Below are 25,066 nucleotides of genomic sequence, written 5' to 3' on the forward strand. Positions count from 1 at the left end.
GATGTGCACAATAAGTGCTTGGGACAAACTTTTTTTTTTTCTATCACAGTTAAACATTCTCAGCAGATCGAGTTTTGACTGTACATATCAGTTTTAATTAGATTCACTGGCTGCCATTTAACAATCTGATATAAAACTATGTAAATTTTGTTAGCACAATTACAGAAAGAATTACATTTAGATTTCATTCTGACTGAACAATGGTATCTAGTAACCAAGAATGACAGATAATTAAGTTTATGACTAGTCTGACTAAAGCTCTGCATGTTGGTCTACGTACTACACACAACAAACGGAGTAACGGACATTTCCACTGGCTTAATGATTGATCAAGTCCATGTACACTGTTAAAACCTTGTTCTAAAGAAACGCTGTCACTCTCGGTATGCTACCTTTTTCAAGCGCTATGCTTTACATAGAAAGAATAACTCTCAAGTCTTCGAACGAGTTGCAGTTCAATCGCAGCGTAATCAGTGGCGTAGCAAGGTACTTGTGTGCCCGGGTTCCATAATTTGATAGTGTCCCCACCCATGTAGTGTGATACAAACAATGTGAGTCATCCTGCACGTGTCAGTCCAATTATAAAATGACATTCAATAGTATGTACTAACCTCATCTAAAACCATTCAGTAACTGGTGGCTTAATAGTTTCATAACACTCATTGATTTTACTTCTTCTTAATAAACTTTCTTTCTTTAGTAATCTTAGGCCCGGGCACACTCCCCCACGCCATGGCTGCTACGCCACTGATCTTGACTGAAACGAAATTTGTGAACTTTCAATTTGAATTTTTTGTACCTTTTCCCAATGAATGTTCCCTACAAAGAATGTATAGATCTTTTTAACTGAAGAGCCATTACGTTTTTCTAGTTTAAAAAAAAAAAAGAATAGTTTCAAAACTTTACAGTTGAAGTTTCATTATCAGAAAGAAGATCCAACTGAAAGATTTCAGCAAGCGCAATATCATTATACTGATCTTAATCTTAAATCCAAAAACAACATTTATATAAAACAAATTTATATAAAACTCGGGGCAAACAGCACCATTCCATTGCACACTTCAAAGTCTAAATTCAACAAGCATTCCAATAAATGATGAAGGAATTCATGGGAGATAAGTCAAACATGGTTACATTAAAATATCAATTGAAACCCCAAAAAAACGTATGACAATATATCTATCAGTAGAACCTGATAAAAATTGAATTAGCATGTAAATCAAAGCAAACATAAAGTAAAACCTCATTGACAAGATGGCGACAATAGAAAGAGCTATTGTTTAGAACTAACACTCCGGCATTTAATATGCATTTGGTCTATACAATGTAGATGTAATGTAATCATGATATTAATGTTTCCATTGCTACCTAACACTCTGTGAACACGTGCATCATGGCAAACAGGTTCTTTATTCTTTAGTCAACAGATTTAGTAATTTATAATAACCAAAACTAATTAACTGTATTTCATATCATTGTTTACAAATGAAGTATATAGAATCTGGGTCGTCCTGAAAGACTAAGTGTTATTATTAATATCATATAGAACCAACTTTTTAAAGTACACTTATACCGCACAGGGAAATAATCATATCTCACATATCTCTTTGGATGTCTTCATTATATGCATGTAGATAAGTAATAAGTCATTTCTTTTATATAAACGCCAATGATTAGATGTCGTTCATTTCCTATTAGACTCATATATATATATATATATAATAGGGATTGCCTTATATATACTTAATTTCTAAATCATAAAATATTAATTTTAAAAAGTTATAATCTACTGTGAGAAAAAGGAACAGACACACAATTGATAATCATATTGAAACATAAATGTAGATGTAATAATTGTAGAACTTGTTTCCATTCACCCTTATAGAACGTCATTGTCTATGAAATGCAGTTCAACTATCTACTTAAGTGATGCTATCTACTGGCTACAGTAAAACTGCGAATGGTTTGGTCAACGAGTCACTGATGCGAAACAAAACAAAAAAAAAGAAAGACACCCAATCACATTTCTCGCGGCAATCATTTCAAACTTTTGTTAGGTCAAGTGTCTAATTTCACTTTGGTTAGGTCAATCGTGTGATTTCACTTTGGTTATGTCAATCGTCTAATTTTACGTTAATTAGGTCAATCGTCTAACTTCACTTTGCTTAAATCAACTGCCAACTTGACCACCCTTGGTTCAGCATATGGGTTCTGTAGTGTTTCATGGCCAAGAACGACAACTCTTACGAGAGCATCGGTCACAAGGTAGGGATCAAAGTTGGCAGCAGGTCTCCGATCTTCAAGAAAACCTTTTCCCTCCAATGCAACTTGCCTGGGTATTCTGTGATGAAATACAATGAAATAACAATGTTAATTCATTTTTTTCCTGGGCTAACTAGTCACTAAACTATATTTACAATACTAACGTTTAAAACGAAGAACCAATTTTGATTTTGAAGGTTCAAAGATTTCGGATATTTTACATATACGCAGCGTGTATATATAAGTCACAGAGTATATGCACAGAACCTATAGCTGCCTGGTGTTGAGGAATGCCCTCTAGACTGCCGTTCGGTCGTCTCAAGTATTTCGCGTTCATCTCCTGATGCTGCCATTCCCTGTGGTCCTACGGGAGGTTTGGATTTGGATGTAGATTGTCTTCAACTCTGAAGGAACATCCAAAACATGTATAACATTTTACAAAAGAAAATAGAACTTTCACAAGGTAGGGCTTAAAAAATACACCTTATAAATATAGATTAACCGGAAGATAGATAAGATCAAAAGAATATGTACTGCTGAGTGGAAATTAAACATCTACAGAAAACCAGCAAAAGATAATTGAAAACTTTGTGCTTGGAGCAGTAGGATCTTCTAGAATCATGAAGCAAAGTATGAAAGAAAGGAAACTGCTAAGCTGAATATTCTTCTAGCAACCAGGAAACCAATACATATAAATATGGAATGTGAAGACCATGTATGAAAATGAAAATCAATTCAGGTGACAGCATAAGTGAGAAAGAAATCTCAGTATTGGACCTTAGTGAAACAAGTTGGATCCAAGCCGGGCAGCTTCGACTGGCGTCAGCAGAATTTTTATTGTATTCTGGGCAGGAGGAGATTGACCCCTCCCCCCCCCCCCCCCCCACACACAAGGAGTAGGGCTTATGTTATTAACCCAAGCACAGAAGTCATTAATTAGATGTGAAGCCCATGGACCCAGGATAATTACCGTTACCTTTAGACACTGGCGGATCCAGAACTTTGGAGTGGGGGGGGCGATTTTTTTCCAAACCCTAACCCTAACGCCCAGTAAACCCTAACCCTACGCATAAACGTGCATACAGCGCGCGCACACACACACACACACACACACGCACACATATATGTATATATATATATATATATATATATATATATATATATATATATATATATATATATATATATATATATATATATATAAATATGAGAATAAAAAAAGCAGCATTTCTCAACCTTCGGCAAAAAACAAAACAACTGGGGCAGCGCTATAAAGTTCTCTGGTGAAGTTCGGGGCGAAGCCCCGACGCCATAAGCGTTTTCTTGCTTTTTTCACTGCAGAAACGCATTCTCCTGACAAGTACAGCTCATTATTCATCAATGGAGTTCGGGGCGAAGCCCCGACACCATTAGCGTTTTCTTGCTTTTTTGACTGCAGATACGCATTCTCCTGACAAGTACAGCTCATTCTTCACAGTGTAGTTCGGGGAGAAGCCCCGACGCCAAAAGCGTTTTCTTGCTTTTTTCACTGCAGAAACGCATTCTCCTGACAAGTACAGCTCATTATTCATCAATGGAGTACGGGGCAAAGCCCCGACGCCAAAAGCGTTTTCTTGCATTCTTCATTGCAGAAACGCATTCTCCTGACATCTACAACTCATTACCCATAAATGAAGTTCGGGGCGAAGCCCCGACGCCAAAAGCGTTTTCTTGCATTCTTCACTGCAGAAACGCATTCTCCTGACCTGAAGCTCATTATTCATACTATTAAAAAACGACCTTTCGAATAATGTTGTACTTGAAAAATTTGAATTTATAGGCCCATAATACATTGCAAATAAAACCGATTTGTTCCTTGAAAAGATAGGATACCCCACGTATTTAGATTTTTGCTTTGAGGATCGCCGCCGAAAAAAAAACTTATTCGATAAATAGTATTCAAGGAAACTCTTCTATAAATTGTGAGTTATAGTCCCAAATTTATTTAGCTAGAAAAATATCAGATTGAGTAAAGGTTGGGAAAAGGTGACTATGAAAACGTTATTTGAGTTTAGAACTCATCTCAATCATGACTCTTATACTGAAAAATTTCGTTTGAATTCTAACTTTTCCAATGCAAAGTCTTGCTTAAAATACTTATGATAACTTCGTGTGAAATTACAAAAACTCTGTCTGGAAATGGGAATGGCGGTAAAAATGAAAACGATTAATCCTCGCTCCTTTACTAATTTCTGCTAAAGATTGCATTTGGCATTAAAGAATAGGTATGGGGCGACTCGATATACGAATTTAATTTATAGTATATATAAATTATATTAGTGGCAGATTTTTTACATTTTGTAATTTCTTAACTATAATATAAAAAAAAAAAGTATTGATTTGTCCGATGGGGGAAATGCGATTGCATGTATCGCCCCTCCCACCTGGTACAACCCTTTTTCAATTAAATTTACTAATGAAACAATTTGAGATTAGGGTGTGGTACGACATATTTACAATGGGTCACATATCAATACGTAGTTTATATTATATAGATATTCAACTAATTTTATTCACAAACTATGATTCTCCACAAAAATAGGACCGCCCCCCCCCCAGCACTCAGAGGGCTAGAGTGGGTAAGGCAGTACATACAATCGCCCCCCCCCTCACCCCACCGAATCGGCAAAAATACAAGAAAGGGAGCGACATAATATAAAATTTATATATTAATTCAACTAATTTTGTTCACAAACTATGATTTCTCCATAAAAACGGACCGCCCCCCCCCACTCAAAGGGTTTAGGTGGGAAGGGCAGAAGAGGTATTAGCCCCTCCCCCCCCCACCAATCGGCAAACAGGGAACGACATAATATAAAGATCGGTAAAATATCAATAACAAGTTACAAGGATATAGATATTTAATTAATGTGTTAGCAGGCTGTGATTTCTAACAATAAATTGGACCGCCCCCCCCACTCGAAAGTGTAGGGGGGGCGGGATTGATACCATCGCCCCCCCCCACCCCACCAAATCGGCCAACATACTAGAGGTGGGGGGGGGGGCGAAATAATCTAAAAATAGGTTGAAATATAAATAATTAGTATATATTTTTAACATAAGTAATAAATTCGTATACAAATTGTGTGAATCCTATACTAACGTTCGTCCGCCCCCCCCCCCCTTCGGGGGGGGGGGGGTCGGCCGAGTGGGGGGGGGGCGATCGATCGCCCCTACCGCCCCCCCCCTGGATCCGCCAGTGCCTTTAGAACTAACAAGCCAGAAAGACCTGTAAAATACAAACAGGGCAACACAACTAATATCTTTGAAACGCAGATGAATAGACGGGGTGGAATTTGTCCAGGAATTTTTGAATAGACCATCACCCCCGAATCTCCCCCTAACATAGCCAGCCATGTGTGATCTCACACTAAACTGTGATTAGCCTACTAGAGAAGAAATTGAGAGGGCTATCACAGAAATGAAAAGGCAGCAGGCATTGATGACATCCCAGCAGATGCATTGTAAGCAGACCTGGAATGAACCAGCTTTTTGAAAGGATATAGGATAAGGAAGAGTTTCCCAAAAAGGGTGACCTGGGCAACTGTAATAATTATAGACGAATCACATTTCTTTTGGAGCCAGGAAAGTCATCGTGTTCTCTTAGAATGAAGAATCTAGTAGATCCCAAGCTGAGGGCTGAACAGGCCAGTTTTAGACAAAAACAAACAAACAGATCATGCGTAGACCAAACAGTAACCCTGCGCACCATGAGCTGGAAATTCTCTAAACATTGTTGTAAACGTAGGGATAAACTATATGTCTAATATAATACAGTAGCTACAAATCAGTTACTTAAAAGCTGTTACAAAGGGACGCTGAATAGTTTACAATTTACAAATGTTTAGATAACAAATTAATTCAAAAATAAAATGATATTTTTTTGTTTCGAAAAATGTCTTCGAAATAAACTTGTTGGACGGGAACGGAGCTCAAACCAAGTAAATGTAACCTGTACACGCACGCTATATTCTTGAAATTCTATGTCATTGAAGATCGGGAATAATAGAATATAATTATAAAATCTTATGTAACGAACAAAAAGACCAGCTTAACTATTACACTATGTACACATGAATCAGTTTTATCAAGTTTTTAAACAGAGAAATGAAATGTAGATTTTATTACTTTGCGTAACTCTGTGCCGTAATTCAAAAGTAAAACATTTTATTTGTGACTTCCCTTAGTTCGGGTCAACTTAATATGGTACTTGCTCTATATTTCTATAATATTTATTGGGCGCCTTGAAATTGGATTCCTAGGCCTAAATCATTCTCTAGGGTACCTAAGAGGGAACAGGTTATCAGAAGAAAAACTGGATGGAGATACGTTGGCACCTGTCTGTAAGAAATGGAGACATTATTTGGGCCCATAAACCCTGGGTTTAGCAAGTGAACGAGTGAGTGAATGAGTGCATGTAGGCAGTGGCGTCACTAGGGTGGGTGTCACTCAGTGCGGTCAGCTCAAGGTGTCCCCCCCTCCCCCCCCATTTTTAAGAAATCCTAATTTTTTTTTTCATTTGTTTGTTGCACTTTAATATATATAGTTTTTGATTACCTACGTTATTTGATTGTTCAACAACTATAAAATGAGTGTCTATGAAATTTTAAAATTCAGTTGTTGATTACAATTTATCTATAGTTATCAAGGTTTGTGTAGTCATGTGAAACTCTGCACGTATCCTTAAACTACGGAATCGAAGACATTGCCATTAATCTATTTTTTTTTTTTTTTGTGTGGTTTATTCAGATTATACTTTCACTTACACTAACAGACAAAACAAACAGGTTAACGCATCCACATCCAGACCATATAATACTGTTCAATTGTGTAACAGCGCAGGCGCATGTAAATTACACTTGTTGTTTTTTCTGCATTTCAAGCTTGACAACGAATCATTCACTTTGTAAAGGTTTAATGTATTTCACGATTTTCATTTTTAATAAAATTTTCCGTTGTAAACGTGTCGTTTGCTCCTTTGACTCATAAAATTGTTAATTTTAATTTTAAAAATTCCTTTTCATATGTTTTTAAACATATGCAGATGGTAAGAAACGGTCGAAGGCTTTGTCAAATTATTTAGAGATATTCTTTAAAGTCTTAGTAGAATGTAGCCTATATCGCGCACTGTCAATTCTTATTTTCAAGTGGAATATCTTTTACTGCCTTGAGATCTCTTCTCATTCTGTTTGAATGTCGCCTTTTGTAACATCATCATATACGCAAATATTTTGAAACTGACATCTACAATAATTCTTCAGTTGTTGAATGAAAATATTCCTGGTTTGATTGCTTCAAATGTATCTTCTACATCTATGATTGCTTCCAGTTGGAGGTGAACCTCAGCGTTAAAACACGATCAATGCACTTAAGAATGAACCTCTTTTTCTCTTCTTCAACAGTGAGTCCGGCATCTTGCGGTAGCTCGCCTGACATTTTCTTCTTGTTTTTAATATTTTTTTTCTTCTGAATCACACAGTGGCTTTTTTTTTAAAAAGAGCTTTTTTTTTTTTTTTTATAACACTTTGCGCTTACTCGTTAGGCTTTTGTTAAAGAAGAGGTTTAATTAGTCACAACTTGGTCAAAGTTTTAAAGAAAGGCTTAGTCTTGTGTATCTTTCGCCTTCTAGTACATCTTCACCCACAAAACCAATAACGTAAAGCTAGGTAAAATAAAAGGTCTCTAGTGGCTATAATTTCAGAATGAAAGAATTATTTCAATTGTACCAAAAATGCTAGGCAAAAATTATTTTCTGAAAAAGAATGTCGAACACAGATTAACAGAATTTTATACACATCTAATTAAATAGCTGTTCTGTTGGTTCTTAATAATTTCACATATTCCTCCATGGTTCCAGACATTGAAGCTGCGTTTTCATACTCCCTGAGCTCCACATATAAATTCAATCTCGCCCTTTTCTAGACATTTAAAGATATTAAGTTGATCTCATCAGCTTTTTTTTGTCTCCCTTAAAATAGTATAGCTTTTGAATCTGATCAGTGTGTGCTATGTCAGGTGTGCTATGTCAGGTGTGCTGTCAAACAAAATACAAAGGTGCTTACAGTCACTCTGACTTTAATATCAATTACGTCGTTTTCTAAAACATTTATAAACTTTTTAGCATTACAGTTGTGCTTTCAACTATGCGTTTGAATTACATAAAATTTCCACCATCTTAAGGAAATTCTTTATTTAAAAAAAGACTCGTTGTTAATATAGTCACAAAATGTCAAATATTCTGCTTTTATAGAAACAGTCCATGCAATATCTCCTTTCATTGTTTTTCTTCTTTACATCAATCATAGCAACGACTTCCAGTATCTGTAGCCGGATGTTTTTGTTTTCCAATGTTCCAATCCAGATAAAATCTTCATACATCTTTTAATATTCCAATTTCGAACTTTTTTTTCAATCACACATGAAAGTTAGTTACAAATTTTTATTTCATTTCTATATATTTAGTTGAAAATATTCGACAACAAAAAGATAGTTTGTTTAACTATTAAAAGACTAAATCATCCTAATTAGGAAGCATCAGAACCATTCTTTTGACAACTGGCACGCACTTTTCCTTTTGCTCTGGATAATTTGCTTCGTAAATCATGTGACATTGGCACAACCAAAAAGAAAAATCCCCTAAAATATTGTTACAAATGACCAGTGACAGGAAGAGGTTAACGTGTGACCCCGACGAGATAACACAGCAGCGGCAGTTCCCTGGAATGTACATGTATAAACAGAGACAGGATGTGACGTGTCCTTACATGTTATTCCAAAAGGTACTAGCAATGTCCAGTGACAGATAGAGGTCACAACTTGTGACTCCGGCAAGATGACACTGCAGCCGATGTTTTCTGGAATCTACGTGTATAAACAAAGACAGGATGTGACGTTTCCTCACGTGTTATTCCAGAGGATATTAGCCGTGTTTGTGCAACTTTGGACAAGCGATTAGGGACTCTATATAAGCCAGAGAGTTAATGTGAAAGTCAGTCGTATGGAGTCGTGAGTTAGCCGTTACAGTCGATACAGACGATGTAAGACGTGTGCGGCTCTAGTGGAAGAGAAATGTGTACGACTCGATGCAAGTTAACTAGGGTAGAGTTAACTGGAGTGGACTACTGTCGTTAAAGTCTATACAGCGAACTACAGTGGACTTGAGCCGTTACAGTCGATACAGTCGATGTAAGACGTGTGCGGCTCTGATGTGGTAGACTTGAGTACGACTTGGTTCAGCTTTGGGAGACCTGGAGCGACACTGGGAAGTGTGTCGTTGGTCTGTTCTGTGGAATACGGCTCGATGCAAGTTGAGAGGAGATGAATTGCAACGAAGTAAAGAGATAAATTGCAACGAAGTATAGCTAACTGTAAACTGACAGATATTGTACAGTCTTCTACGCTACATGTTACAGTGACAATTGTTAGAGTTAATAGTCATTAAAGTTATATGAAACTGAAAGTTTAGTCGTCAAGTTCTTTGCAGTGTTTTTATTTGTGTGCCAACTAATACATCTAGCCAGAAGATTCAGAAATACGTAACAATATTTAAGTATATCATTCGAATGACACATTGTATTATTTCCTTTATCTTGACTAGTGCTTCTTTTACAGAAAAAAAAATGAAATTTCATCACCATCTTCAGAAATCTAAATGGTCACTTATTTACTTTCCGATTCTAAAAAAAAATACATTAGTTACATGTGAGATTAGGACTAACTAGATATCTATTGTGACTGCTTCCACAGTTCTTGTTTGGTTTACATGTTTCGGATATTCCTTCAGAACTGAGATTGCCTGAACCCAAACCTCTACAGGAGGGCGGGAAATGATGGTGAGCAAGCTTCGACTGTCCAGAGCGCAAACCACACGATCTATACGAGTTTTTACTCCATAATAATCACACTCAAATCTGTCCTTGTTCAATGACTTCTTTTGTATTTCGGTCAGAACGCTGCGGCTCCCACTTCAAACACAGTGAATTCTCACGCCCTTGGTTTCTACTTTATCTCTGTATTCTATATCCTTCAACCCGTATCCAACGTACACCTTGACCTTTCTCTTTCATTCCTTTCTCTCATTCCTTTCTTTTCTTTCTCGCGTCGTCTCAAGATGTCTGACATTGTTTCTTATTACTTTCCCTCCACTGTATTTCTACGTGTTCAGTTTCTCCAGGGGATGATGAATGTGTAGCTCTAGTGGCTCACGTGACTAGACAAAATGTTAGCTAGCTAAAACAAAAATCTCAAAGGTTTTAATTTGATTTTATAAAGTTTGCATAAGTGAAATAAAATACTTCGGTGATCTTAGGTAGCAAGAGGAGATTCTACAAATGGTGAGGGCTAGGGTTACCAAAATTGGTATGAAGTACACATACTTTTGAGAAGTATATATTCCCTTGAGAAGTTGGAATTCATTTGAGAAGTAGATAATTCCTTAAGAAGTATATAATCCATTGAGAAGTATATAATCCCACGAGAAGAAGATAATCCCTTGAGAAGTATATAATCCCTTGAGAAGCTATTAATCTCATGAGAAGAAAATAATGATATGAGAAGTATATAATCCCTTGAGAAGCATATAATCTCATGAGAAGAATATAATCCCTTGAGAAGTATATAATCCCTTGAGAAGCATATAATCCCTTGAGAATGTATATAATCCCTTGAGAAGTATATAATCCCTTGAGAAGCATATAATCCCATGAGAAGAAGATAACCCCATGAGGATAGAAGCTTAAGGATAGAAGCTTTGTGTTTTTATTGGCTAACATTTAATGCAACACATGCCATGAAACTTAGACTAGATCAATGTGTATGTGTTTGGTGTGTGAATGTTGTTCGAATTTTTCATCTATACTGTTATTGTACAGTAGTTACGCTGATGTTGTCAATTGTAGTCAAACTGAATTTCCATTTGATTGGATCAATAAAATTATCTTATCTTAGGTCACTAGATGGGGAATCCCCCCAACTCCCCCCCCCCCCCGAAAAAAAAATCCTGGCTACGCCCATGCCTCTCACCCATCCATAGCTGTCCCTCTCCCCCATCCATAGCTGTCTCTCTCACCCATCCAGAGCTGTCTCTCTCACCCATCCAGAGGTCCCTCTCACCCACCCAGGGCTGTCTCTCTCCCCCACCCATAGCTGTCTCTCTCACCCATCCAGAGCTGTCTCTCTCACCCATCCATAGCTGTCTCTCTCACCCATCCAGAGCTGTCTCTCTCAACCATCCATAGCTGTCTCTCTCACCCATCCAGGGCTGTCCCTCTCCACCATCCATAGCTGTCTCTCTCACCCATCCAGAGCTGTCTCTCTCACCTATCCAGAGCTGTCCCTCTCACCTATCCAGAGCTGTCCCTCTCACCCATCCAGGGTTGTCCCTCTCCCCCATCCATAGCTGTCTCTCTCACCCATCCATAGCTGTCCCTCTCACCCATCCATAGCTGTCTCTCTCACCCATCCATAGCTGTCCCTCTCCCCCATCCATAGCTGTCTCTCTCACCCATCCAGGGCTGTCCTTCTCCCCCATCCATAGCTGTCTCTCTCACCCATTCATAGCTGTCTCTCTCACCCATTCATAGCTGTCTCTCTCACCCATCCAGAGCTGTCCCTCTCACCCATCCAAAGTTATTTGTAAACAATAATTTGTACTTGGTTGTATTTAAAAGTTGCTAAAACGTATCGTTAACTACATGACTAGAAAGTTCAAGGTAGCAAATGTTCACCTGATAGTTGCGTCTCTGTCTTCAATCCCCCATTTAAACTCCACAGATGCAGTGCAGAAAAATCCCATCAACCGAGAAACATTGTCGGCTCCTCCATGAGCATCACATAGAGGTAAAAACTGTTTGTGTGTCCTGGCCAGAAGGGGCATTGCTGCCTTAATATGACTGAAACAAAAGTCAACATCATTGGAGCTCAACACACTTCAGTGTTCTATGGCTTTAAATGTATCTAGGTAATGGGACCTTGCTTTCACGTACATGTAAGAAATGAACAAGACATACATCAAACAATAATTTTTATTAAACAAAACAAAATCAAAGCTTATATAAAGTGTAGATGTATCGATTAGTTTGGATCAGTCATGTCATTAAATGTGTAAGAAAGTCGTTATAGACATTCTTTTCGTGTTGTATTAATAGGAAAATCAAATAAAAGCATTTAACAAAAACATATTTTGTTGTTGTTTTTTTAATGGTGAAAGACACACAATTAAATAAGGACAATAAATTGGTTTTAATGGTTTTAAGTGTTGTTTTTTTAACCGTATTTTCGCGCATATATCACGCTCGCGGGTATGACCCGTACACGACTGTACATTGCACAAATTACAAAATAAGTAAAAACAAAATCGTACAAACCGCACGCTTACATACCCCGCATGTAAAGTATGTCCCAACTGCTGCAGACAACGTGCTTCGTTTATTGGCAGAAGACAGTAAATAAGATACAAGTTTCGATGGCTGCACTAACTATAGCGAGGACAGTGAGTTAAGTGAGACTGGTGATTGATTGCCGATGTATTACTTGTCACGACTGATAACTGCTATATTATAAATTCTCTGTCTCATCCATACTAATGGCACTATTTGTTTTCTTGAGGTTTTTAATGAGATGGATGTTTATAAAGCTTTCCAGTGTACATTTCACAACCACACAGCCAACTATAGGAGATATAAAGACCCACTGGTATGTCTATATTTTCCGTTAAGCTATGTTTATGAGTAAAATAATTATTGTAAACCCCGCACCTTTGTATACCCTGTGCATCGGCCATCCGTTTGTAAAAACTTGTATAACCCGCATGTTGTATGCACGAAACTACGGTAGTTGTAATGTACTGTCATACGTACATGTCCCGCACCCTTTGGAGTTGTCTGGACTCAGAAATGTCTGTAGGCGTACATGTTATCTATTTGTTTCGCAATAAGAACTGAAACTAGTTTGTTTCTTTAAAAATACTCAGACTTTTTAAAAAGTGTACCGCGGGATGTACAAAATAAAAGATGGCACACATTGACTGACTTGCTCAACAAACGAATCTCCAGAATCGAAAAAAAAAATTAACTCACTTGATTCCCCCTTCTTGCCTCATCGGGGAGGTGCTAAAGTTAACATGACCTCCACACGCCCCAGCACCCCCTGGTATAAGTTTAGGATGAAAAGAAACTGCTACTCCGAATTCCTCCGACAGACGATGAAGTATATACCTTGCCATCCAAAGGTCATCTGAGGCTTTAAGACCTTCGCTAGGTCCTACCTGGAATTCCCACTGTGGAATAGGAAAATACCCTCTGATAAATTAATAGAATATAATTAGATTGAATGGCATTTTTAGCGGCCCCCGTAAGGGGAAAAAGCCGCTATTAGGTTTGTGCAAAATGTCCGTCTGTCCGTCTGTCCGTCTGTCACACTCAGATCTCGAAAACTAGAAGAGATATGAAAAATATTATTTCATCATTAAATCCGGCTTGAAAAGTTTAGGTGCAACGGCTACTTTTGGTTTTCTAAAAGCAAACCGTTTAATTTATAAAATTAATTATGCAAGCGATTTTTTCATAAAAATACACCAATTCTAAAACAATTACGTAAATGTAAGGGAGGCAATGTTACAATATGCTAACAAAGATGGACAATTTTTGTGTATTTTCAGTATCACTAAGTCAAATATATTTTTAAAATGTACAGGAAATGTTTACAACAAATACAAATAATAGTTAAAGACGTTTTTTCTGGTCAACTAGCTGCTAAAATTAAAAGAAAACATTTCTGTTTGTTTATAAAGGCTAATAATGCACTTTGTATGTAAATATCACGCACATTTTTTTAAATGGACTTTTTATGCAGCGATTTTCGTGCAGTAGCGTAACGTCGCAACATGATCAGATGCTAAACCAATTCCTTAAACTTTTTTTTAAAATCAGATTTTATTTATTTTTTGTTTAGTGCCCCCATCCGAATAAAACAAGCTTATTTTTGTGCGTTTTGTCTGTTGGTCGGTCTGTCCGTCACGATTAGATTTAAAAAACTAGAACTCTAAAAGCTATTGAAAATCTGATTTACCCTTTAATGTTCCTCCCATAACATCTCAATAGTTTTAAGTATCTAAAATTGATTGTTCCGGATTTTTTTGTGCAAAACTAATCAACGCCAACAAATGTTTGTTTGCTCTTCTAACTTATATTACATTCAATTTCCATGCTTAAACGTTGCAAAAACACATTATCAATAATATGTTGTTCCGTTTTTTATGTAAATAGCATATTAATGCTAAATCATAATCTCTATACTGACTTATATTTCATTAAGTGTAAAAATGTTCCGGATATTGTTTTATAAAACATGAATTATGCCTAATGATTGTTTGAAATTGCATAAGGCTTTTAAAAAAAGTAATTTACTAGAATTGATTACTAATAATTACTTTTTAGACATTTAATTTTCTTGTAAAACATAACATAGAAGTTTGGTAATCGATAAAGAAAGTTCCGGATTTTGTTTCTTACAAATCGTCGCCAGAAATTTCCGAATTTATTTAAAAATCTACTAACGCCAAATAATTGTTTGAACTCCCTCTTCTAATTAATAAACAAACAATCTTCTCATTTACGAAATAATGTTTTTACGGATTTTTATGAAAAATATTTTAACTCACTACTCTCTTACAGTACATTTAACTTTCTACCTAAAACATTAAAAAATCTAATTATCGTTAATATTATGTTCCGATTTTTAAGGAAAACAGAATCCAAACACCAAAGTAAGGTATGAAAATCTCTCCACGTGGCTGTATTACATCTAATTTTTATACGAGACCATCCAAAAAATTTAATTAACGGTATTACATTTATCTGAAATTCTCTTTTTCTTTTACTATTTATACAAACATCCGGAACAATCTATTATATAAACTTTTCAATTGTGTTCATACCTAAAAATTATTGCGATGTTTTGAAACGTAAAATAAAGGTTAATCAATTTTTAATAACTTTTAGTTGTTTTTTTTATATCAAGATAACGGACAGACCGACTGACAGACAAAACGCAAAAACAATGTGGCTTTGATCCTTTTTAAATAATATCTATTAGAACTCAGTGCACCAATGTCTATGAACCCTCGTTAAATATCTCGTGTAAATAAAGACATTTTTTTTTATGGTACCGGTACTAGCCTATTGTGAGGTAATGGAATTTTTTTTCTTTGACGTCATATGAATGGACTCTTTAAATGTAATGTTAAAAGAACGCACTCGGTGCACCAATGTCTATTAACCCTCGAAAAAATTGCTTGTATTAATGAAAACATATTTTAGTCTAACCATGGAACTATACTAATGGAACACCAGCTTCGAGATTTTATGATCAGAGTGCCGTCGCGCATCTTTTTTCGCGCACCATACCAATTTGAAAAATCGATGAGGATGCCAAAGAAGAAATTTACTCCGAGAGCCACTTGGATTGACCTTCATTGAGAGTAAAACTTCCCCACACTATATTTTATTAGATCTGTAAAAACTTTATCCATTTTCTGACTATCTGATAAAATAGATACAATTTCCCTGAATAATGGATCGTCACAAAAGATTTTTTTTTTAAGGCCACTTCATTAAAATAGGTGTTTCCAGTACTTCCTCATTTGGGTATTTTACACAAAATCTGTCCCGCGCAACCAAACCATCCACTTTTCCCGGTCACCAATGTTCTTAACAAGATATCAAGAGAGAGAGGCTGGTCCATTATTTGCGTAGTCCAGCCAGCTTTTTTTTTTGACAACCTTTTTTCGTTCTCTCTCATGAAGGATATGTTTTGAAAATTAGTCTTACAAAATACAATTCCAAACCAACTCATGCAGTTATCGTCTTTTCACAGTATTGAGGAGTCATCCTTTTTGCTAGCCAGAGTGTTAATTGGCAAAAGTGAAAAATTCATTTTCTTTAATTTTTTAAAGTAAATATTCATAACTATATCTTTTATATAATAATATATTTTTAAAATAATAATCATTTATATAGACATGCTTTAATAGATCTAATAAATGATTAACTCGGACCTACCAATATGGGTATATAAATACTTAAATCTGGGTATTTAAAATTTCGAATGCGAATTTTTAAAAAACCGGACTTATATTGATCTAGATCTCTTGTATAATATCTAGAATAATATAGATCTACAACACCTAGACTAAAGTTAAAGACTAAGGTCTAGATTTATTTAACGTTTTAAAAAAAAATCAATAGATCTAATATAGACAGTCATGAGATCCACTCTATTTTATCTAGATCTAGACCATACATGAGATCAATAATTGTCAATATGAATATTTATAGATCTAGTCAAATCTAGTGACTGTAGTCCAGAGTCTAGAATCTAGATTGAAGATTCTAGATCTATCGATCATCTATGATCTAGTCTGTCTATAGCTATACTTACTATTATAGTTAATAATTATAGGATAGGCCTACACTTTTACAGTATATGAGTATACTCATACGAGTCATACTGGCTATACTATAGTATAGACACTATAGTTAGTAAATACTTTTTAATAGTAGATCTATAATCTATCAATTCTATCTAAATTATTCTAAATCTAGACTTCACTTTCACATCACATTCAGTCATTCACACGATTATTGATACAGACAGTGAATGAAACGAATGCAGTGGTTATACTGATTATACTTAAAGTGACGATACTACTTATAGATCTACCAGTTGATAAACATCATCATCATAGATAATAATCTACATCTATAATCATAGTGCCCTTTATTTAGTCAATATAGTCAAGTCAAGGTAGTGGAACGTAAACTCAAAGGTTTAATACAATATGGTATGAGTCTATGAGTTAGTATAAGATCTAATTATTTTGTTACGTGTGACAGTATGTCAATGTCTCAATTAAAATAATTAATATCACCAGCCATGTCATTTTAAATATTTAAAAAGTAGACAGATTTTTATTATATTATAAATAGATAGATTAGATCTACATATAATTTTACAAACTTTAGAAATGATTGATTTTATTTTTTATTGATAAGCCTTCTAGACTAGATCTAGCATCTCTAGCTAGACTCTAACATGTAGATTGTAGATCTTTGAATTGGATCGATATTCACCTTCCTAAATTGTCTCTAAAGTCTATAGCTGATTTGAGAGGCCCAACGAGGCAAGACGAGTCTATTAGTACTCTGTCTCTTGATCTATGTAGTAGGCCTACTAAGCTAGTGCATTAGCCATAGTGTAGTCAAATCTTGACAACTAGTCTTCTAGATCTGAGCTTCTAGAATAATTAGATCTAGATCCAGTTTAGATTTAGAGTATAAAAGTTTTTACTACCTAAAATACTAAATCTACTGATCTAAATTCTAGATATATAGATCCAGTTCAGATTAGGATATAAAAATATTCCACTAGCTAAAATTCTAAATCTACTGATCTATACTAAATATGTTAGATATTATATGACATCTATCTACAAAAATTATTATTAAGATATAATTATAGATTCTAGACTAGTTATATATGTACATAAAATATATAAATAAAAGATAAAATTTATGCAGGCCTAGGTCCCATAAATTTATAATTGATCCAGATCTATCAGTAAAAGTTACCTTCGATTGGCAGTTTTACCCAATCTAATCTATACAAGACAATTTATAATTCATGCCTTGCCTACACCCCATATATATTAGTTTCCATTCCATTCCATGCCATACCCAGACCCATGAGTTCATGAAATAATAAATGATGTGGTGTCAAGTTGGATCTATCCCCTGAAATTCAGTACTTTAATATAAAACTCACATATCTAGTTAATTATTTGCTGACACTCTGATAAACTTGGACTTGTGTGATACATATAATATATGTTTCTTATCAGATTTAATTAATGAAGTTTTGGTGCATTTTAACCAGTAATAAGGCTACAAAAGTAGCATCAGGTGTATTCTAACCATTGGTATTTTTCCTGGCAACATTTCTATTCTAGTCTGTGATAAATTATAAAAAAAAAATGTTTGTAATGTTTCAGTTATTAACAAGTAGAACCATGGCAACCAGTTCTGATGATGTACCAGAATGGCTCAAGGATCATACTTATACTATTTCTACTCTCTGGGCATCCATTCAATATTTAATGTAAGTACTACTATACAATTTTTATTTTAGTTATCTAATAGATGTTTTATGAATTGTGTGATTTTCATGGTCAAGCAACATCCAAATATCTGGGATGGAATTTAACATTTTTCTCTAAGTTTTTTTATTTTTTATTTATAACACTCTTAAGCACATTCATCTTTCATGAATGCCTAATATACCTTGGCTGTTGTGCAGGCCATTCCTTTACAATAAACTGTTAGATGAAATTAGGCAAAATTGTCTGATAATTTGTATGTTTGATACAACGTTTTCAATTTAATAATATTATTTTTTTATTGTAATGTTTTCAAAAGAAATTAACCAATATGCCTAATTGTATAATTACAGTTATGTTTGGAAATGCAAGAAAAAGGCATGCATTCCTGAAAAGTCAATGATTGGTTGCACCTCTTAAAGGTAAGGTACTGCAATTTTTCCCATGTACTTTTCTCATAAGCTGAAGTACTTGTATTTTTGAAAAACTAGTTTTCCATGAAAATGTAAATCATAATATATGTTATAGTTGCTTTTAGATTAGTTCAATGTGCATCAAATTAACTGAACATCTGCCTTCACCTATAGTAATAATTCATAACTATTAAGGTCAGGGCCATGTCTACGCATTAACGCAGTAGCTCCTTTTAGGTACAGACTATTTTTAGAATGGCAAAATTATATAACTATAATTAATAACATATATACTTTTAGCATGGTCAACACATATGTCACACATATTTTTTAATTTTTTTTAAAATCCTTTTATTTATTTTTATAACTAGATAACTTTCTGTTATGAGAAAAGATGAGATTCTTGGACTCCTGCATAGCACCACCAGAAAGGAAAATCCCATCATGTTGCAAAATAAAAGTCTTGGACCAATTTTAATTTAAGATATATATATTATACTGTAAGCTGTATACATATTTATGTATATCCTGTCATTCAGCCAACAGGTTTGGATTTAGTATTTCTTTAAATCTGTTTGATATTGTACTTGAAAACTATTAATCTGAGCCCCATTAAAACAAGAGGGAGTGCAGTGGATGAGTGGTAAGGGAAATTTTACTTTTTTAAAATTAAAATAAGAATCTAACAAAAGTAAACATATAAAATATGGTGCATTCTCCTTAAAACTAAAACCTGGTGCAAAGGTTTAAAATGTTGGCAAAAAAAAAGCAACATCAATTAAATATTCTTAATTCCCTTTGCAAAACTTACTGAGAAGAACATGCATGTTGTTCCCTCATAAGTTTCTTGACAGAGGAAATCTTGTTTATATTAGATTTGAATTAAGCAAATTAAGAAAAAAATTATAATCATTATTTCAAATGGTTGTATCTAAACCTTATGAATTATTTTTCAGTTATAAGTATATTGAAATGAATGGATAATCATGAAATTGTTAAATAATTGCTGCTATCATTCCATTGACTAAAGAACCATAATTTTTTTAAATTAATTTCAAAATTAATTAATTAATTAATTTTCAAGTAGAGTTCACATAGATCTTGAGTGAAATTTTTCTTTTTTTGACTACTGCTTCAATTTTATTGTATCATTAGTTTTTTATTTTTATTACCCAGAATATTTTAAAAATGAGTACACTATTTTCATGTAATAATGTAACTTGGTATTCACACATCAAAATACGCTATAATCTTTGGGCCATATAGATTTGTATAAATATACATTAACTTGCTTAAATACATTGTAAATGTATATTGTTTGGATAAGAATAAAGTTTTTCTGTAGACAATTATTGTTCAAGATTTGTTGATGCTCCTGCTTAATAAATTATATACACAGGTCATTAGTTTTAACACACTACTGACACAAGAAAAACTGGTCGCCCCCACTTCCTATTTCTACGACTGAAGGAGGCCAATGATGATGATACAGGTCATTAGTTTTAACACGTCTGATAATAAATGACAGTACAAGTTATTGAACGAAAATTTGTCATTATTTCAGGTGCTTTAGGCCTACATCAATGTGAGGTACCAGTACTTTGATTGTGTCATATAACAATTTAAAGCAACATTTTGAAATGAATAGTGTGTAGAATTGACAGTAAATACATTTAAGTAATGGGCTGTGATCTGCATGAATTGAATTTGTGTTTTTGATCTTTACTTCAAGTAAATGTTAATGAACAATTAATTTTTAATGAATAAATAATTTAAAAATAAATACAAAGAAACCATAAACATCTACTTTATTTTAATAATTTTTTTTCATCAGAACAGAATTTCCAACTTTGCATACTTAAAATAAAATATAATTTATTTAGAGTAGAGTCAGAACACAAAATCATAGTTTTGAAATTAAGTAAATTAAGCTAAGCTGTGATCTCTTATAAACATTTGTATATAGACTACACACAATTTAATTATTATTTTTCATCAAATTGCAGGAACTAGTACATGTACTTATGCATATTTGACAATAAAAAACCTTAGTCAATGAAATAGTAATACTAGTAAATGAGATAAAAGTAAACTAAATATCATCAATGCTATTGAAGCCACACTTGTTTCTTTTTATCTTGTTTGGTGGACTGCAATTAAAGTTGCTATTAATTTTACTGATTGTCTTAGCTGAAATGCCAGTGTCGTCTCTTTGAATCCTAAGCTTATTTTCTTGGTTACTGGAAGTCCAGATGTTTGGAGTTTCATTTTAAACACCTATATATTCCGAAATGGCCTTCCGATAGGCAAAACCTATTTGCCTAACATGTCATATGCACATAAAGAGGTACCACAGAAATGCTTTAAAGACAAGCTTAGGCGCCAACTTGCTTTAACTGACATAGAATAAGAGAGCACCTGGTTTCATACAGCTTCAGAGCGAGACAGCTGGAGGTCACTTACAAAGGTGTGGTATACACCAATGAAAATTAATTGCCGAGGGTAGACGGCAAAAAGAAAAAAAAACAACTGATTCTACCACAGGTGGACAATGGTTATGCCTGTGCTCAGTGTGGCATAATATGTAGGTCACAGCTGGGGCTGAGTAGCCACTGGAAACATAGCATTCCTCATAAGTCATCGGAATCAAAGACAAGCCTATCATTTTTGTAGAATAGTTTGTAGCTTCTGTAAATGCATGAAATGCCGTCACAAATGACACAAGACCTCTGTGAGTTTGATCATAGTTTGATGGATTATAAACATCTTACTTCTTTGCCTTATATTAAATGGTCCTTCTGTCTGTTCCACTATTATAGGTTTATCTAAATATCATTGATATATCGTAACATGTCATCAAAATAAAAACTAGAATCTCTGCAACTGGTTTACAAGTCAGAAGTCATCAATAACACTTGCCATTTAAAAAAAAACAACAATTTAGATTACTGATTAGTCAAATTAGTGACTGATTATTCGATTCATTTTAGGCCTATAATTTTTTTTATGTGAATATATAATGATCCTTTACACTTTGTGACTTTACTAGTAGATCTATACTTTGGAGTAGACTTGTTTGTTGAGCTAAAGTTGGAAGTACACATTGAATTTTACTGTGATCTAGTAATCATCTAGTCAAATGTAGTGATCTACTAGTACTAGATCTAGAGTCTACTGAGTAGTAGAGAGAGTAGGCCTATCTGTCATATGATATCGTGATCAGTAGGTGGCTGAAGTTTTATAAATCTATTCCATGACAAAAACCCTGGCTAGATTTAGATCTAGTGGTCTAGACATCTAGATCTAACTAGAATTAAACTAGAAAACTGAATTAGAGAAGTAGCTTTCTGGATCTAGAACTAGAATCTATATATTACTAATATTAGATCTAGTTGCGTCAAACGCTTAATTTTTGGTTGTTGTTTTTAATAAATGCACATAAAATACATTGTATTTTGGCAATAAAAATACCCAGTTGGTAGTCAAGTAATTCTAATAATTAATTAATGAATGACTCTATCAGTATTTGTTTTAGATCTATCAGATTCATATGACTTATTATTTATACTTATTTTATATCATTCGTCCAAGAAAATCTAGCTCTAGATCTATTTCATTTTAGATTAGGCTATAGTTGTTTTTTTTTTTTTTTGTCATTTTATTTCGGCTACAATATTATCAAGATTAACTTTTTCTTTGTTTCCCACGAGACGTGTATGCCTATAGCCTAGTGCTTTCGATAATAAAAAAAAAAACGATTAGAAATGCGTAGCTTGGAGTGTCAAAACTGTACTAGGCCTCCTATTTTTATTTCGTGCAATTTAGTATATCGTAACAAATACGCATTTGGCGGAACGGTAGACAGGTCTTCATCCAGATTTAGTGTAAATAAACCAAACACAGAAACACTGAAAGATTGTATTTTCGGAATTTAGATTCTATTTTTTGGAAAATAAGTGGCATTTTATAGGGTGATCGAAAAAAAAAAACGTTTGTGACGATCTCTTATTCAGGGAAATTGTATCTATTTTATCAGATAGTCAGAAAATGGATAAAGTTTTTACAGATCTAATAAAATATAGTGTGGGGAAGTTTTACTCTCAATGAAGGTCAATCCAAGTGGCTCTCGGAGTAAATTTCTTCTTTGGCATCCTCATCGATTTTTCAAAATGGTATGGTGCGCGAAAAAGATGCGCGACGGCACTTCGACTCTCTTTGTCTTTGTAAAAAACTCCAAGCTGGTGTTCCATTAGTATAGTTCCATGGTCTAACTAAGCCGTGTGACGTAGTGTTTTTTTTTCCTTTGACGTCACATGGAATGAATTCTTTAAATGAAATGCTAAAAGAACGCACTCGGTGCACCAATGTCTATGAACACTCGAGAAATGGCTCGTGTTGATAAAGGTGATTTTTAGTCTAGCTAGGCCTTGTGACGTAGTGTTTTTTTTTCCTTTGACGTCATATGGAATGAATTCTTTAAATGAAATGCTAAAAGAACGCACTCGGTGCACCAATGTCTATGAACACTCGAGAAATGGCTCGTGTTGATAAAGGTGATTTTTAGTCTAGCTAGGCCTTGTGACGTAGTGTTTTTTTTTCCTTTGACGTCATATGGAATGAATTCTTTAAATGAAATGCTAAAAGAACGCACTCGGTGCACCAATGTCTATGAACACTCGATAAAAGGCTCGTAATGATGAAGGCGATTTTTATTCTAGCTAGGCCGTGTGACGTAGTGTTTTTTTTCCTTTGACGTCATATGGAATGAATTCTTTAAATGAAATGCTTAAAGAACGCACTCGGTGCACCAAAGTCTATGAACACTCGATAAATGGCTCTTATAGATGAAGGCGATTTTTAGTCTAGCTAGGCCGTGTGACGTAGTGTTTTTTTTTCCCTCTGACGTTATATGGAATTAATTCTTCAAATGAAATGAAAAAAGAACTCGGTATAGTAATGTTTATTAAGCCTCGTTATGTGACTCGCGTTTAAAAAAGGAATGATATCTTGATTTAGATCTAATCTAGATTTTTTAAACTAGATCTAGATTTTTATTACAGTATATCTAGATCTGGATTTATATTCTAATTAAAATTATTTTAGAGTCTAGATCTAGAATTTCTAGATCTAGTTTAGACTAAAATAGACTAGATTAAGATGTAGAATTTCAATTTCTAAACTTAAAGTGTAAAAAAAAGTGTAGATTTTCATTTCCAAACGATTTGATCAATATTGTAATGTTTTAATATACTAAAACTAATCTACTATTTTTTTATTAAATTTAAATTTACGGCAAATGAATCTTTGAAACATTATTACTTTTGACCATCGGATGGCTGCCTGGTCGTGCGGTTTGCGCGCTGGACTGTCGTTCAGATTTATGGATGGCCCAGGGTTCAAACCCTGCCCGCTCCCATCCCCCGTCGTCCTGCGGGAGGTTTGGACTAGGAAGTAATTATCTTCAACTCTGAAGGAACATCCGAAACGTGTAAAACATTTTACATCAAAATTAAATCACCTCTTGAATATTATTTGCGAATATGCAGATCCGACAGGGATCCGACTTCGACGGGGGCCGCCTCTGAGTTTGTGTAACACAAACTCTCTTTGTAATCTTGTTCTTAATAGATCTGAATTTATCTTCTTATCTTATAAAATACAGACGTTACTTCAAAAAAGAAGCTGATTACGTCCTACGAGTCAAGCATCTAGTAATGCATGTTGACCATTGAGTTAAATTCTACCAAGTCACTGGTTTTCCTGGCTGCCTGAGGCAACCCATTCCATGCTCTAACAGCACTAGGGAAGAAGGAGTATTTGTACAAATCTGTTCAAGCATTTGCAGGGTAGGACAGAAAAAAGAAAATTCTTAATAGCAAAATGGTTTAAAGTTTGAAAGCATGATACATTGGACTCTTTATTCTTTATGTTTGGTAACTGCGTTCGTAATTATATTACATAATAAAAATGTAAAGTTTGACTATTATCTAGTTGTACAGTAGGCTTTGAGAAGTTCATAAGAGAATGTTTCTTGACGTTTCCTCGCACTCCTAATAGACATGAAACAGAACCAGCAACGTTTTTTTAAATACATTTTATTGTGGAAAGTGTAACTATCATAGCGTATATCATGCTGACTTGGTACAAACCTAAAATATTAGTGATGTTAGAGTTAAGCTTATGTGAATGGTTGTAATCTTTT

At 34.5% G+C, this 25,066-nt stretch overlaps 1 protein-coding gene and 1 long non-coding RNA gene across 12 annotated transcripts in view; one reads left to right on the forward strand and one right to left on the reverse strand.

The window, feature by feature from the left end:
• Positions 1–608: 608 nt before the first annotated feature.
• LOC106073755 (glutamine synthetase-like) overlaps positions 609–25,066 on the reverse strand; it is a 72,629-nt gene continuing 48,171 nt past the window's right edge. For all 9 annotated transcript variants that reach the window (XM_056041234.1, XM_056041235.1, XM_056041237.1 and 6 more), the window contains 3 exons: positions 13,377–13,576; positions 12,027–12,191; positions 609–2,341 (listed from right to left, as the gene is read on the reverse strand). In XM_056041234.1, coding sequence (XP_055897209.1) covers positions 2,143–2,341; positions 12,027–12,191; positions 13,377–13,576 — 564 coding nt within the window. In that variant the 3' untranslated portion in view covers positions 609–2,142. The remainder of the gene's footprint in view (positions 2,342–12,026; positions 12,192–13,376; positions 13,577–25,066) is intronic.
• LOC129928184 (uncharacterized) lies at positions 15,965–19,924 on the forward strand. 3 transcript variants are annotated; one of them, XR_008779775.1, is made up of 4 exons: positions 15,965–16,251; positions 18,347–18,453; positions 18,805–18,873; positions 19,236–19,924. It is a non-coding gene; the product is annotated as an uncharacterized LOC129928184 (long non-coding RNA). The 3 variants fall into 3 exon arrangements; XR_008779776.1 differs by lacking the exon at positions 15,965–16,251 and adding an exon at positions 16,330–16,506; XR_008779774.1 differs by lacking the exon at positions 15,965–16,251 and adding an exon at positions 16,849–17,140.

This window comes from Biomphalaria glabrata, chromosome 9 (genome assembly GCF_947242115.1).
Source record: "Biomphalaria glabrata chromosome 9, xgBioGlab47.1, whole genome shotgun sequence".
In the NCBI taxonomy this organism is placed as follows: domain Eukaryota; kingdom Metazoa; phylum Mollusca; class Gastropoda; family Planorbidae; genus Biomphalaria; species Biomphalaria glabrata.